The sequence below is a fragment of the Engraulis encrasicolus genome, chromosome 19 (assembly GCF_034702125.1).
Source record: "Engraulis encrasicolus isolate BLACKSEA-1 chromosome 19, IST_EnEncr_1.0, whole genome shotgun sequence".
Lineage (NCBI taxonomy): Eukaryota > Metazoa > Chordata > Actinopteri > Clupeiformes > Engraulidae > Engraulis > Engraulis encrasicolus.
This window is the reverse complement of record NC_085875.1, coordinates 37,482,411-37,496,239: the sequence shown is the minus strand read 5'-3', so window position 1 is coordinate 37,496,239 and position 13,829 is coordinate 37,482,411. Positions and strand designations below refer to the sequence as shown.

General features: G+C 40.8%; 1 protein-coding gene and 2 gene segments (V, D, J or C); all 3 read left to right on the top strand.

The window, feature by feature from the left end:
- LOC134470171 (immunoglobulin lambda constant 1-like) overlaps positions 1 to 2,788 on the top strand; it is a 3,079-nt gene extending 291 nt beyond the window's left edge. Inside the window, 2 exon segments of the C gene segment in view lie at positions 1 to 550; positions 2,264 to 2,788. The exon segment at positions 1 to 550 is cut by the window's left edge and continues 65 nt beyond it. Of these exon segments, the coding sequence occupies positions 484 to 550; positions 2,264 to 2,592 (396 nt within the window).
- Positions 2,789 to 4,251: 1,463 nt separating this feature from the next.
- LOC134469877 (immunoglobulin lambda-1 light chain-like) lies at positions 4,252 to 6,508 on the top strand. The gene is made up of 4 exons (XM_063223901.1): positions 4,252 to 4,387; positions 4,979 to 5,247; positions 5,524 to 5,581; positions 6,141 to 6,508. Exons 1-4 carry the CDS (start codon positions 4,252 to 4,254, stop codon positions 6,467 to 6,469), a joined length of 792 nt encoding a protein of 263 aa, XP_063079971.1. The 3' UTR covers positions 6,470 to 6,508.
- Positions 6,509 to 11,581: 5,073 nt separating this feature from the next.
- LOC134469876 (immunoglobulin lambda constant 1-like) lies at positions 11,582 to 13,471 on the top strand. The segment is given in 2 exon segments: positions 11,582 to 11,630; positions 13,109 to 13,471. Coding segments are annotated over 2 exon segments (378 nt in total).
- The last annotated feature ends 358 nt before the right edge of the window (positions 13,472 to 13,829 follow it).

Genomic DNA, 13,829 nt, shown 5'->3' with positions numbered 1-13,829 from the left:
CAGATTAGATGCACCAGGGACAGCGGTCGCTGGAAAATATCCTGGTACCAGCAGAATCCAGGCAGTGCTCCAAAGTTTTTGCTCGCAGACAGCAACAGGGCATCTGGTTTAGCCAGCAGATTCACCTACACTGATAATGGACTGAATGAGTACCTGAACATCAATGGAGTGACAGCGGACGACGAGGCAGTGTACTACTGTGGGTGCATCATCTGTGACAGCCACCACAGTGTGACACTTCCCTATATCTCCAATACACTAAACCTCTTATAGCCACATACAGGCATTAACATGTAAAAACCTCCACATGGACTGATACCATGTCAGTATGCCTATCAGACTGGATCAGGTGATGACTGGGACCCAACTTCCTGTCTAATGGATGACCATTTCCTGCTGTTCAGCCAAGCTGTCCCCTGAATTCCAGGAGCAGTGGAGCATGGCTCCCCATTGCAAACAGTTGTGCTGTAGCAGAGGGAGTTTATGTACGGCGATGTATCACTGTGCCACGGCAGCATTGGTCAAGGCACACAGCTGACTATTACTGATGGTGAGTACGCTATTAGATTTGCTTATTAGGAAAATAGACATATAATGTGTTGTTTTATATGGTGTTGACAATGAATTAATGAACATTTTTAATTTTTTACACTATCTATTTTTTGTAATAAAACCACATTTGTAAAACCATTTAAATATTGTGTAAGAAGACATTGAATGCTATTCCAGAACTTATTGTTACAGTACTGTATATGGATTCTTGCTCTTAATGTGAGGACATAGTCAAAATTCCATGTAAAAGATAGGCCTAGGTAAAGCTTGAAAATGTATCAAATTCAAGGTTATATTTAAAATTGCACTACAAAGTCTATATTAATGAATCAGGCATGATTTATTTTGATTTAAACGTTTTGATACACTGTCTGTCAGCAATAGTGAGCAACAAACAAAGGCATTTTTAAGCAATATATTTCAAAAATTGTATATGTAAAAATTAATAGCACTGTCTTCTTCAAAGTTGATCTAAAATACATGAACCTATTCCACTTTAACAGTGAAATATTGGAAACACTTTCTTAACCCCTTAGTGCAGAGACTATGTTATAACCTTACTGTCATCAAAATTGTAATGGCTATGTCTTAATCTGTTAGCCTACTTAAGGCCCCCTGTACAGACATAGCAATGTTGTTATAATGTAGTTGAGTATTTTCAGCAAATAGAAAATAAGCCCGCCATCGAGCCCATCTGCACTAAGAGGCTACAGGGTTCATGTTAATGACTAATACATACTCTGCATAAGTGATTGATATGTAACACCCACCAACGTAATAACTTCCCACTAACGTAATAACCCTGCCAACGTAATAAAAAAGTGTGCATTTCAAACGTAATAGCCCGGCCAACGTAATCATTTCATGCCAACGTAATAATTCTTGCCTCCTGTCAACGTAATACACAGCTTCCTGCAAACGTAATAACTATTACATTTGCAGAAAATGATTACGTTGCTGGGAAGTGATAAGATGTGTAAAGTCTTTGTATTCAAAATATTGTATTCATGTATTAGTAGTTAACATCTAAACCATTTCATAAAGCATTACCAAAATATTTTTGTTATTACATTATTTCTGCTATTGCACTTTATTTTGTGACTTTATCTAACATCCAATGTGTGAACATTTTTAACCACAATCAATTTTAAATACTCATGATCAAAATTAATATCTGGCCATATGTTACTGTACCGGTACATTCTGCATATATAAGGGGATGGGAGACCATTCTATTTCTTGCATATTTGCTGAACTGTTATCTCTCTTTTAACATTCACTATGATGTTAAACTCAGCAGTTTAAAAATTGGTAGGCCTATCACCAGTAGAACACTGTAAAAGTAATTGAAAAGTTAACTACCAAGGGCCGCTGACAGCTTTTGCTGGGCCCAGGACTATGTAATCTGAAAGTTACCCCCATCCAATACATACAATGAATATAAAGAAAACCCAAATTTGGGCCCCCTGTCTCCCTGGGCCCGGGAAAACTGACACCCACCCCCTCCCCGCCCAAACATAACACTGGGGAAAGGCACTACGACTTGGTCATTGCCATTCTGGTTACAGACAATTTATAACGCTGTGTTAAACAAAATGTTATCATAGTGTCAATGGTTCAAGCTCTTTTTAACCCGTCAGTACATTCTATTTGGTCAAATATTGTTCAAATGTACCTTTTTTCTCATGTTTCCTTTTCATCTTTTTCCTAGCCCGTCCCCAATCCCCCCCTGAGCTGGTGGTGCTGGCCCCCTCCCAGGCCCTCTCCTCTGGGGACAGGCCTACTGTGGTGTGCCTGGCTCAGGGCTTCTACCCTGATGGTGCCACCCTGAGCTGGTCAGAGGATGGCAAAGAAGTGGCGGCCACTGACTTCCAGACGGGCCCGTCTCAGCGCCAGTCTGATGGCACCTTCTCCCTCAGCAGCGTCCTGACGGTGCAGCCGCAACGCTGGCACTCTGGCCGTTCCTACAGCTGCCAGCTGCAGCACTCTGCCCTCTCCAGGCCTCTGAGCAAGGCTGTGGACAACGCTCACTGCAGCTAGACGGGGAGAGTGTAGGCATAACTGTACTCCCTCATGCTTGCTCTTCCTAACTGAATTGCTTCTTCAAACCTTTTTTTTCTGAAAAGCAATGGTATCTTGAGTGTGTGCACATTTTATGACTACTTGTCTGCTTAAATGTGTGGTACATACTATTATTTTAATAATTAGTGTCAATAATTATCTTTTTTAATTTTAATTTGCATCAATGTTATACATGCATTAAATGTCTTTCTCATGTTCAATTCAATCCACTAATCCAATAAATCCTTCCACTTTTCACACTTTTAAATTGTTTACTCTCAATTCAGTTGCATTGGCAAGATGTAAATGCCTAGTTTATGACAGCAATAAACACAAACATTTCTGTAGATGGTTTGTATGGTTTGGGTAAAGAAAACAACATATGACATAAACATTAACACAGATATTTTAAAAGTACAAAAAACATTTTGTGGGAAAAACAGACGTGCACATGTAAAATGAAATAAAGAAGTGAAACCACCAAACTTATTGACATGTTGCTCCAGAGGCCATGTGCGAAAATTAGATGGTATGAGCGGCATGGAAAAATCTTAAGCTCTACTTTAAGAAGAATATTTATGTTAATTGTACACATTCTTGCCTTTGTCTATATTACATCAATCCATACTAAAGCTCTTATCGCAGGACAGTGTATGATAAAAGATGGACATAAAGCCAAGTCAATCTCATCCGAGACAGTATGGCAAACGTATGTATACTGCATATTACATATGCTAGCAGTCTACATTCTACCCATTATACAGTATGTAGACTTGAAGCCAAGAGGTGAAATGTAAAGTGTTGCACCAATAAGTACCTATATCTTTATGGTGTCCATGGGGAAAGAGGGGTGGATTTCATGGTTGTTAAATGCACAGTGAATTAATTAATTAGTTAATTTCACAAAAGAGGTATGAGAAAGACTTGAAGTGGAATCAGGGAGATGAAAAGCAGAGGGATTATCTGATATGTTTATTTTACACCAATGCTTCAGATGTCACGTGACGGGGCAGTAGGCCTACCGTTGGGGTACACCTCTGCAAGAGAGACTTGGGTAGTGTCAAATGATACCCCAAGGAAGCAAGGGAGGTTTGAAAAAAGGGGTCTCCTCCAGTACTGAAAAGATCCCAAAGGAAATGACGGTGTCCTTCATACATAAATACAATAGGCCTACACAAAATGTACATTACATGACATATTGACATATTAACAAATGACACAAACTTGTGTGCATTCAGCCATCAGGTCGATCATGTGCAGAGGGAGAGAGAGACAGAGAGACAGACAGACAGACAGACAGACAGACAGACAGACAGACAGACAGACAGACAGACAGACAGACAGACAGACAGACAGACAGACAGACACATTCAGTCATATAGCCCGATCTCTCTCTCTCACACACACACACACACACACACACGCACACACGCACACACGCACACACACACACACACACACACACACACACACACACACACACACACACACACACACACACACACAAAATGAGCAACTGTGATTGATAATAATGAGGTTTTAGAGAGGGTCACCGCAAGCCAGAGCTACTGTGCGTAGTTCATGAAAAGCTGGTATATTGAACATGGTGTGAAATAACACAATAAGCTGTGTAACACGATGACGTACAAACCTCCACATGCTCATCTCTCACCCGTCACCACCTGTGTCTCAGATGAGGTGCAGGACTCAGTGTATAACATCAAATTACCTCTACGCTTCATATTTCAACTACCCAATGGCTTTCTTCTCTGTTGTACACTGTTCCGCCAATGGAACACTGTAATAGTCATTGAAAAGACTTTGCTACTACTACTACAACTTTACACTCTTCCAATAAGAATGCATTACAACTTGGACACTGTCACTTAAGGTGAGAGCTTTTTTTTATAACAGGGGCAATGTTAATATTGTTGCTTGGCATGTCTTCAAATTGAACCAACTATTACAGCTTTTCTACATGATGAAACACAATCTGCACCTGGTAATTAGAATAATAGCTGGGGGTTTCCTGGAGTGGTTGTGGATCTAGTGTAGCATGATTGGGTTGAGCTTGCAACTGGGGGAGGAAGTGTGAGGGAGCTGCCTGCCCTATATTAGGAACCAGACGGCTCTTGCTCTCTGGCACTGAAGGGAACATACAGACACTGCTGTCAGCTTTAGCCTTCTAATTTTATACTTTATGATTTCACATTTTATCAACATGATCCCTAAAATTACATTTCTGACAGCTTTCATGCTCACTTTTTCTGGTAAGATCTCTTAATAGGTACCTTTGTAAGGTTTATTTTGCTGAGCACTTGCTTGACTTTTCTTTTTTCAAAAACATATCTTGATTTCCTTGCAGGTATGGAGGCTCTTGTGTTGACCCAGGAGAAAACCATGACTTCAGCACTGGGTCAAAATGTGCAGATTAGATGTACAGTGGATAGCAGTAGTTGGACAATATCCTGGTACCAGCAGAAACCAGGCAGTGCTCCAAACTTCTTGCTTGCTGATGGCCACAGGGCATCTGGTTTGGCCAGCAGATTCACCTACACGGATAGTGGATACAAAGAGTACCTGAACATCAATGGAGTCACAGCTGATGATGAAGCTGTTTACTATTGTGCTATGGTAAGCTCGCCTCACAGTGATTCAAATCAATGGAGGACTGATACAAAAACCTCAAGGCCCCCAATCATAAGCAAAACATGCAACTAATGCACAATCTAAAACTGGAAGAATGATTATGAGTGACATGACAACAGACATATTTAGTCATCTTGATAATCTTGACCAGACAATGTCCATTTCCCCCAGTTGACCTTGTAGAATGTCTGTGCTGTTGAGCACTGAAGCATGAAGGCCCATTGCACACAGTGAAACACAGTTCAGAGGTTTTTGTACGAGCATGAATCACCGTGGACTAGCTACTTCGGAGGAGGCACAAAACTAACACTGAGTAACGGTAAGTGTGACATTTTCTTATATCCTGGATATATTACAGTAATACATTTTTAAGTTATTTCAATTAGTTTATGTAGGCATGTAAGTACTCTTATATTAGGCTTTTAAAAACCATGACAATAGTATGGGTACTGATGGTTTGGTCTCAGTAAGTAAAAATAATCATACGTTGGTACGATTAATTGAACGGATATTTAACACTTCAAAGGCTATTGGTTATATTGGTTGCTGCAAGATGTGTGAAATTATTTTCATCAAATTTCAACCTTTCTTCTTATTACCATTGACAGATTGAATTAAATTACATTTCATTATATTTTCAGTATCTATGCAATTTTTGATATATTTAGTGTGTTATTGATATTTTCTTTGAAGAAGCAATGGAAATATCTTACTAATGTTAGAGATTATTACTTCACTTTTATTTTCCTTTTTTCCACCAAATTTTCACATTCAAATGTTTTAACTGAATGCTGGTATGGCTTAGTTATAAAATAACATAAGCAAAAAAATGTATATGTTATTCTGCTACTGACTGTAAACTGCGTGTTTGCTTGCAGCCCGTCCCCAATCCCCCCCTGAGCTGGTGGTGCTGGCCCCCTCCCAGGCCCTCTCCTCTGGGGACAGGCCTACTGTGGTGTGCCTGGCTCAGGGCTTCTACCCTGATGGTGCCACCCTGAGCTGGTCAGAGGATGGCAAAGAAGTGGCGGCCACTGACTTCCAGACGGGCCCGTCTCAGCGCCAGTCTGATGGCACCTTCTCCCTCAGCAGCGTCCTGACGGTGCAGCCGCAACGCTGGCACTCTGGCCGTTCCTACAGCTGCCAGCTGCAGCACTCTGCCCTCTCCAGGCCTCTGAGCAAGGCTGTGGACAACGCTCACTGCAGCTAGACAGGCTACAGTGGACAACACTCACTGCAGCTAGATGGGGAAAGTGCCCCTATGCCATTAACCTCATTTCTTCTTCAATTCTTTTTTTCCTGAAAAACAATGGTATATTGAGTGTATCTGTGCACATTTGTGACTACTTGTCTGCTTGAATGTGTCGCTTCATACTGTATTACTATATTGATAATTTGCTTTGCTATCACCATAAATTACATAATGCTTTATATTTCATGTTCATGTTCTATTCATCCAATAAATCTTTCCTGACATGACACTTTTCAATTGTTTATTCTCAGTTTAGATGTACTGGCATGAAAACTGAAAACAGATGGGCACTGTGTAAAACTAAATAAAGAAGTGAAACCACCAAACTCATTTACATGTTGCTCCTGAGACCATGTGCTATATAATAAGGTATGTGTGGCATGGGAGAATGGTAGGCTATACTTTAAGAATCTACTTGTACACTATTATTAATTGGTCATTATACACTAGAACTACCAGGATTTTTCTGCCTACCTAGAAGTACCAGAGAGGGGTCATTTGACCCGGTGGCTTTTACCTAATACACTAATCACTCATTTTGTTATGGTAATGAGGCTGTTAGGGGCCGTGTGTGGGGTGAGGGGTGAGGGGGTCACACCTTACAGTGCTAACAGCCAAGACAAACAGGGACAGACAGCTTCTTCCCAAGGGCTGTCAGCCTCCAAAATCACCACAGATAAATAGCAACTTGCATGAAGATATCAGCAGCAAAGACATATAGCACAGTTTGGCGGACAGTGTGTTACAGTTTTTCTCAATTGGTTTGGCTCATTTCTTGAAACTGAGATGTCATTCTCAAAACATGGACAAATCCCAAAACTAATTTGCAGTTCCTCACAACAGAATGGCATTTATCATTGCTTTCATCAAATTTCAAATGCTTTTGTACATGTCTCAATCATTTAGTACATCCTTGCAAATGGCTATCAAATGACAATCAGCTTATATTTAGTAGAATTTTCAAATGAATGTACCTTGCTGATCTATCCCAATTGGTTGATTCTCAGTGTAATGGTTGTCCTGAAAACATGTCAGCACATTTTCTTCATATAAGTCATCAATGAATGTGTGAATGTCCCGTGTGATCATGACGAATCATATGACTGCAACCAGATAATGGTTGAATTACAGTTTTTCTCGATTGGTTTGGCTCATTTCTTGAAACTGAGATGACATTCCTATAACCCTTGGGTCATTTCTTACACTTCTACACAACAGTTCAGATAACTAGAAAAATGTCATATACCTCCCAAAACACCTCATTCTTGCATCAGCACTAAACCGTCTTACATATAAATAGTCAGTACCATCAAAATGGCATAGATCCTTCTCAATTGCTTTGGCTCATTTGCATTCATTTAGTCCTTCTGTCAAAATAAACTGGATGGTTCAGCATAACTATATGGATCCTCATCACTCGCTCATATCACCCCAAAAACAGTTTACCCATGTGTCAAAACTAAATTTCTTCCCAGTACCCCCAAAATACATTGTCCCTTTGCCATTGTGTAAGCACTTAGGTGTTTTATCTACGTTCAGCTAACAGATTTCGACTATGTATAAAAATGAAAAAGTGAGTGAAACCATTGAAGTTTGACAACACAGATAATTTACCAAGGACATTTATCAGTAACTTTCTGTACTGTAAATTCATATACAGAAAGTAGTGCCCATATATCACAGGTTTCTCATGGGTTTGGCTCATTTCTCAAAACAGAGATAACGTTCTCAAAATAACATGGATAAATGCCAAAGCAACTAGCAATTGTTCAAAACAGAATGTCGTTTGAAAAAATGTCATGAAATTAGCCAAATAACAGAGGAAACTGTAGTATACACGGTTGTAAAATTATTTTCTACTAACTAGTAAAGTTACAATACAATCTGACCTGTTGAATACTGTCATGAATTTACTATGTAATGAAATTCTTAAAATATGATGTCCTTGACTGTTTTGGGAATTGCGTAGACCACTTTGCATATGATGACTTACACAATGAAATAATGCTGACGCGTTTTTGAGAGGGCAACCATTAGACTGAGAATTGTCTAATTCGTTTAGATATGCAAGGTCAATTTATTTGGAAAATGTGCTAAATGTATGCTGAATGTGTCAACTGAAGGGTATTTGTACATATCCATCTGCAGAGATGTACTAAACATTTGAGACATGTACAAAGCATTTGATATCTGATGAAAGCAATGAAAAATGCCATTCTGTTTTGGGAAATTGCAAGTTGGTTTGGGGATTTGTCCGTGTTGTTTTGAGAATGTCATCTCAGTTTTGAGAAATTAGCCAAACCAATCGAGAAAACTGTAACGTGTGAATCTCCCATGCCATGTGACCATAACGACTCATGTGAATGCAACCTGGCAATTGTTAGATGGATACCGGTAAATACCAGTGCATGTGGACTACTGCTTCTTTTCCCTCAAGAATTTTGTGGTGAAAGAAGCTCCTCTCCAAGGAACAAAGATGCAGAGATACAGCACTCAACAGGCATTGGAAATGATCCACACACGCACACACACACACACACACTCTGTGTCTCAAGTGACAGCTGTGAGGTGCTAACAGCTACATTTCCACAGCAAAAGGAGTGTCCGCAGGGGGTCCAAAGGGTCAAATGACCCCCTTTTGGGGCTTTTAGGTAAAAAGGTCAATTGACCCCTCCGTGGTAGTTCTAGTGTTATAGATGGCATCCCTGTACAGTGATAAAGCCTCAAGGATGGTAAACATCTACCACATACTATACTATTACCTACTACCCATTATACTACTGTATGTAGAATTCAAGCCAAGCCATGGTGCCCAGGGGAAAGAGGTGTCAATTTCATATAATGGAGAGGGAATCCCTGAGCAAAGCCTTTTAGCATATTAACGTTTAACATACTTGCGTTCTTAATCAGGCAGATCACAGACAGACAGACAGACAGGCAGGCACGCACGCACACACACACGCGCGCGCGCACACACACACACACACACACACACACACACACACACACACACACACACACACACACACACACACACACACACACACACACACACACACACACACACACACACACACAATAAGCAGCTGTGATTGATAATACATAGTGTGAAAATATTGCTTTGAGCCACATATTGAACATAAACAGTAAGTACTGCACAATAGCAGCATTGGCCGTTGTGGAACCAACAAAGCTATTTTAGGGAGCGCCATTGAAACCCATTCATCCTTCACTTGTTTGTGATAGCCATCAAGCTCCAATACCACCCAAAGAACTTCAGTCATTCTTGCTGGTTAAAGATTCTCTGATACTATCAAGCATGAAGCAATTTCTAAGGAAACTACAGTAGCACATTGCACATGGATTTTGATAGTTAAACTATTCTATTTTTTAAGTGATGCAAGTGTGAATGACTCAACGATTTTAAGACTCTTCCAGCGCCATCCTGATCTCTCAATCAGCGCCTGTCCTCACCTGAGTAAGGGTTGTTATGTCATTATTCAATTACTGCCTTCACCTGCCAAATGCCTGATTAGTCTGGTCACATGGTACTCTTGGACCTGTAGGCCTATATAAACCCGGACTATCAACACTCCAGTTGCTTGCCTGCCTGCCAGCTGGCCGGCTGACCGCGGCATGGCATGGCATGGCATGGTGCGTGCCTGCCTGCCTACCTGCTTGCCTACTAGCTTGCCTATACTTTCCTTTTTGTGAAAGCTTGCTTTGTGGCAGCTGCTCTGCGTGTGGCATTATTTTTGGCATTGTTGCATATCATATGCTTTCTGCAAATTATATTTTGCTTTGAGAGCTAGCTTGTTGTGCTGCTTGTTAGCTGTGATACTTGGTACAAATTAAGATTTTACAGACTGACCGATGGTGAAAAGCTGAAAAGCTGATGGTGTGACCATGGTGTGAAATAACACAATAAGCTGTGAACACTATTACGTACAAACCTCCAAATGCTCGTCTCTCACCTGTCACCACCTATGTGCAGGGCCGGCCCAAGCCTTTATAGGGCCCTAAGCAACATTTCATCCGGGGGCCCAAATTACCACCACCTACTCAGCATCAGATAGCCTACTTCATAATCCTATAGGCCAAAATATGGATCTCTAAAGAAAAAAGTTGGGATCCACTGCAATAGGCTACACAATTGTGTAACAAATTATAGCCTACTCACCATCATTTGGTCTACCATAATATGTAATTAGCTGAAAACATAACCGTGCCATTTGCATTACATAACATTTAGCAGACACTTTTAGTCAAAGCAACAGAGAGGGCATACAAACAAGTACAAAGTGTGGGGCCTATGCAGAGTAAAGCAGTATACATACAAGTCATATAGAACAGACAGAGAGCAGTACATTGTGGAGGGCCTATTGAGTAGGCAAGAAAACAAATATGACCAGGAGAACTAAGAGAAGAATTGATTTCTTCCTGAAACTTCACTGCTCACAGGGGCCCCTGGTGGCTTGGGGGCCCTGAGCCACCGCACAATTCGCTTATGCCTTGGGCTGGCCTAAGTGTGTCTCATATGAGGATATGTAGGTACATGCTAGGACTTCATCTACAATATTGCTGTAATGTTTAACATGGAGTATAATTGCAATAAACTTTTTCTGTTTTGACTTCTCAATGTCTTTCTCCTCGTTTGCACACCATTCAGCCAGTGGGGAAAACCTTACTACCATTGTGCTACACAACTATAACATTACACAGTTTATAGTAAAACTTTAAAACCTGGCCACTGAGTTTCTGGGGAAAGTGTTAATATTATTGCTTTGCATGTCTCATTAGCTCTTCAAACTGAACCAACTTTACAGCTTTTATACATGATGTAACAACACTATCGGCATCCAGTAATTAGAATATCTGGGGGTTTCCTGGAGTGGGTGTGGATCTAGTGTAGCATGAAGGATTGGGTTGAGCTTGCAGCAGGCCGGGGGAGGGGGTGTGAGATAGTGAGAACTGTCCTGCGATATATTAGGAAGCACAAGATTCTTACTTTCCAGCGCTATAGGGAACACACACAGACATTGCTGTAAAGCCTACTGGTTGATTGTCAACATGACGTCCAAGACTGCTTTCCTGGCGGCTTTCATGGTCACTTTTTCTGGTAAGGTCATTTAACCAATAGCACGTATGAAAAGGAGTAAGTCATTTAGCACCTGTGTTACATCTTAAAAGTAATATGATACTCACTGTTACATTCATTGCAGGTTTGAAGGCTATTGTTCTCACCCAGGAGAAAAGCATGACTTCAACGTTGGGCAAAACTGTGCAGATTAGATGCACAAAGGACAACAGTGGCTATTACATATCCTGGTACCAGCAGAAACCAGGTGGTGCTCCAAGGTTCTTGCTTGTAGAAGACACTAGAGCTCGTGGTTTGGCCAGCAGATTCACCTACACTGATAGTGGATACAATGAGTACCTCAACATCAATGGAGTCACAGTTGATGATGAAGCTGTTTACTATTGTGCCTGCCATGGCTGCCCCTCAGCCGCTCACCACCACAGTGCTCCCTCACCATCATATGTCATAACAAAAACCTCTGGAGGAACAAACCAGATTTAATCTGATGAATTTTAACCCAAGTGCCCCCAGGCCTGAGTTAGAGTGTGCCTAAATGATGACCCTGCCCCTTGCAAGCACTTCCTGTCTAGATGATGACCAGTTCGTCTTCTTTGGGTTGTCTGACCCCTGAGCTCATGCTTACTGAAGCATGGCATCACATTGCATGTGGTGAAGAACAGCATAGAGGTTTTTGTACGGTGCTGTAACACTGTGGCACCCTTATGGTGGAGGAACAGCACTCCTGATTACTGATGGTGAGTAAATACACATTTTGTATCAATTGTCTTTGTAACTATAGCAGTCATCTATACATAGTCAATAAATTCAGAGAAATATTTGTCAATGTAAAGTCAAATGCAAATAAATAGTATGAACAACAGTTTATAGTCATAAATAGCTATTTATTTCTCTATGGAATTTCAGTTTTAATATGACAGGAAAAAAATGGGAGAGTATTTGAAAAAATAATATTAAAAACGATATTAGCAAACATCAATAATTATTTGATAACATCAGATGTTGAGGAATGCATGTCTTTGACAAATCTATTGTGACAATAAATCATTTTTTTGTAAAGATGAAATTGTTAATTGTCAATAAAGATGTAAATAAAGAAATAAATGAAGTAAAAATCACTTTCCAAGTCATTACAAGTGCATGTCAGAGAAGATGCATTCACATTGTTTTTTTAGTACATAAATCGCTTCACTTTCTATAGCTCTCTCAATTCACTTTCTTCTGTACACTGACATTAATCTCTGTTTTATTATTCATTGTGTAGTGTAAAATTTGATTTTTACAAATGATTAGAAATGGGCAAAAACCTCCATAAAGGCAATCCCTCTCTCCCAAAAAGAAAATGTCTTTTTTACTAGTAGGTACTATTCCATACTAACTATTCCATACCCAAAAATAAAGCATCAGGCGAGTCACTATGTAATGCATGTCATGTTGTTGGTGACATTTATTATATAAAATGGCATAATTTCATATTCTATATTTCATCTTTTTCCTAGCCCATCCCCCGACCCCCCCTGAGCTGGTGGTGCTGGCCCCCTCCCAGGCCCTCTCCTCTGGGGACAGGCCTACTGTGGTGTGCCTGGCTCAGGGCTTCTACCCTGATGGTGCCACCCTGAGCTGGTCAGAGGATGGCAAAGAAGTGGCGGCCACTGACTTCCAGACGGGCCCGTCTCAGCGCCAGTCTGATGGCACCTTCTCCCTCAGCAGCGTCCTGACGGTGCAGCCGCAACGCTGGCACTCTGGCCGTTCCTACAGCTGCCAGCTGCAGCACTCTGCCCTCTCCAGGCCTCTGAGCAAGGCTGTGGACAACGCTCACTGCAGCTAGACAGGCTACAGTGGACAACGCTCACTGCAGCTAGACAGGCTGTGGACATCGCTCACTGCAGCTAGATAGGCTACAGTGGACAACGCACACTGCAGCTAGATGGGGACAACGCTCTTCCTAATTGCATGCATTCTTCTCTCTAAAGTTTCTTTCTTGAATGTTCCATTGCATTTCAGTAAATACTTTTCTACTTGAAAGTATGACAGCATACTGTTGATCGTTGTTGATGCTTTGTTTTGGTATGAACACATAATGCATCCTGCTTTTCTGTTGATGTTTCTCAATAAATCTCTCATTTGGTGACTCAACGTTTTGGTTTTGTATTCTCAGTTTATATGCAGGCCTGTAATCAACACAATTCCCTGAGACACCTAAAATGCTTCAGTGAGCGT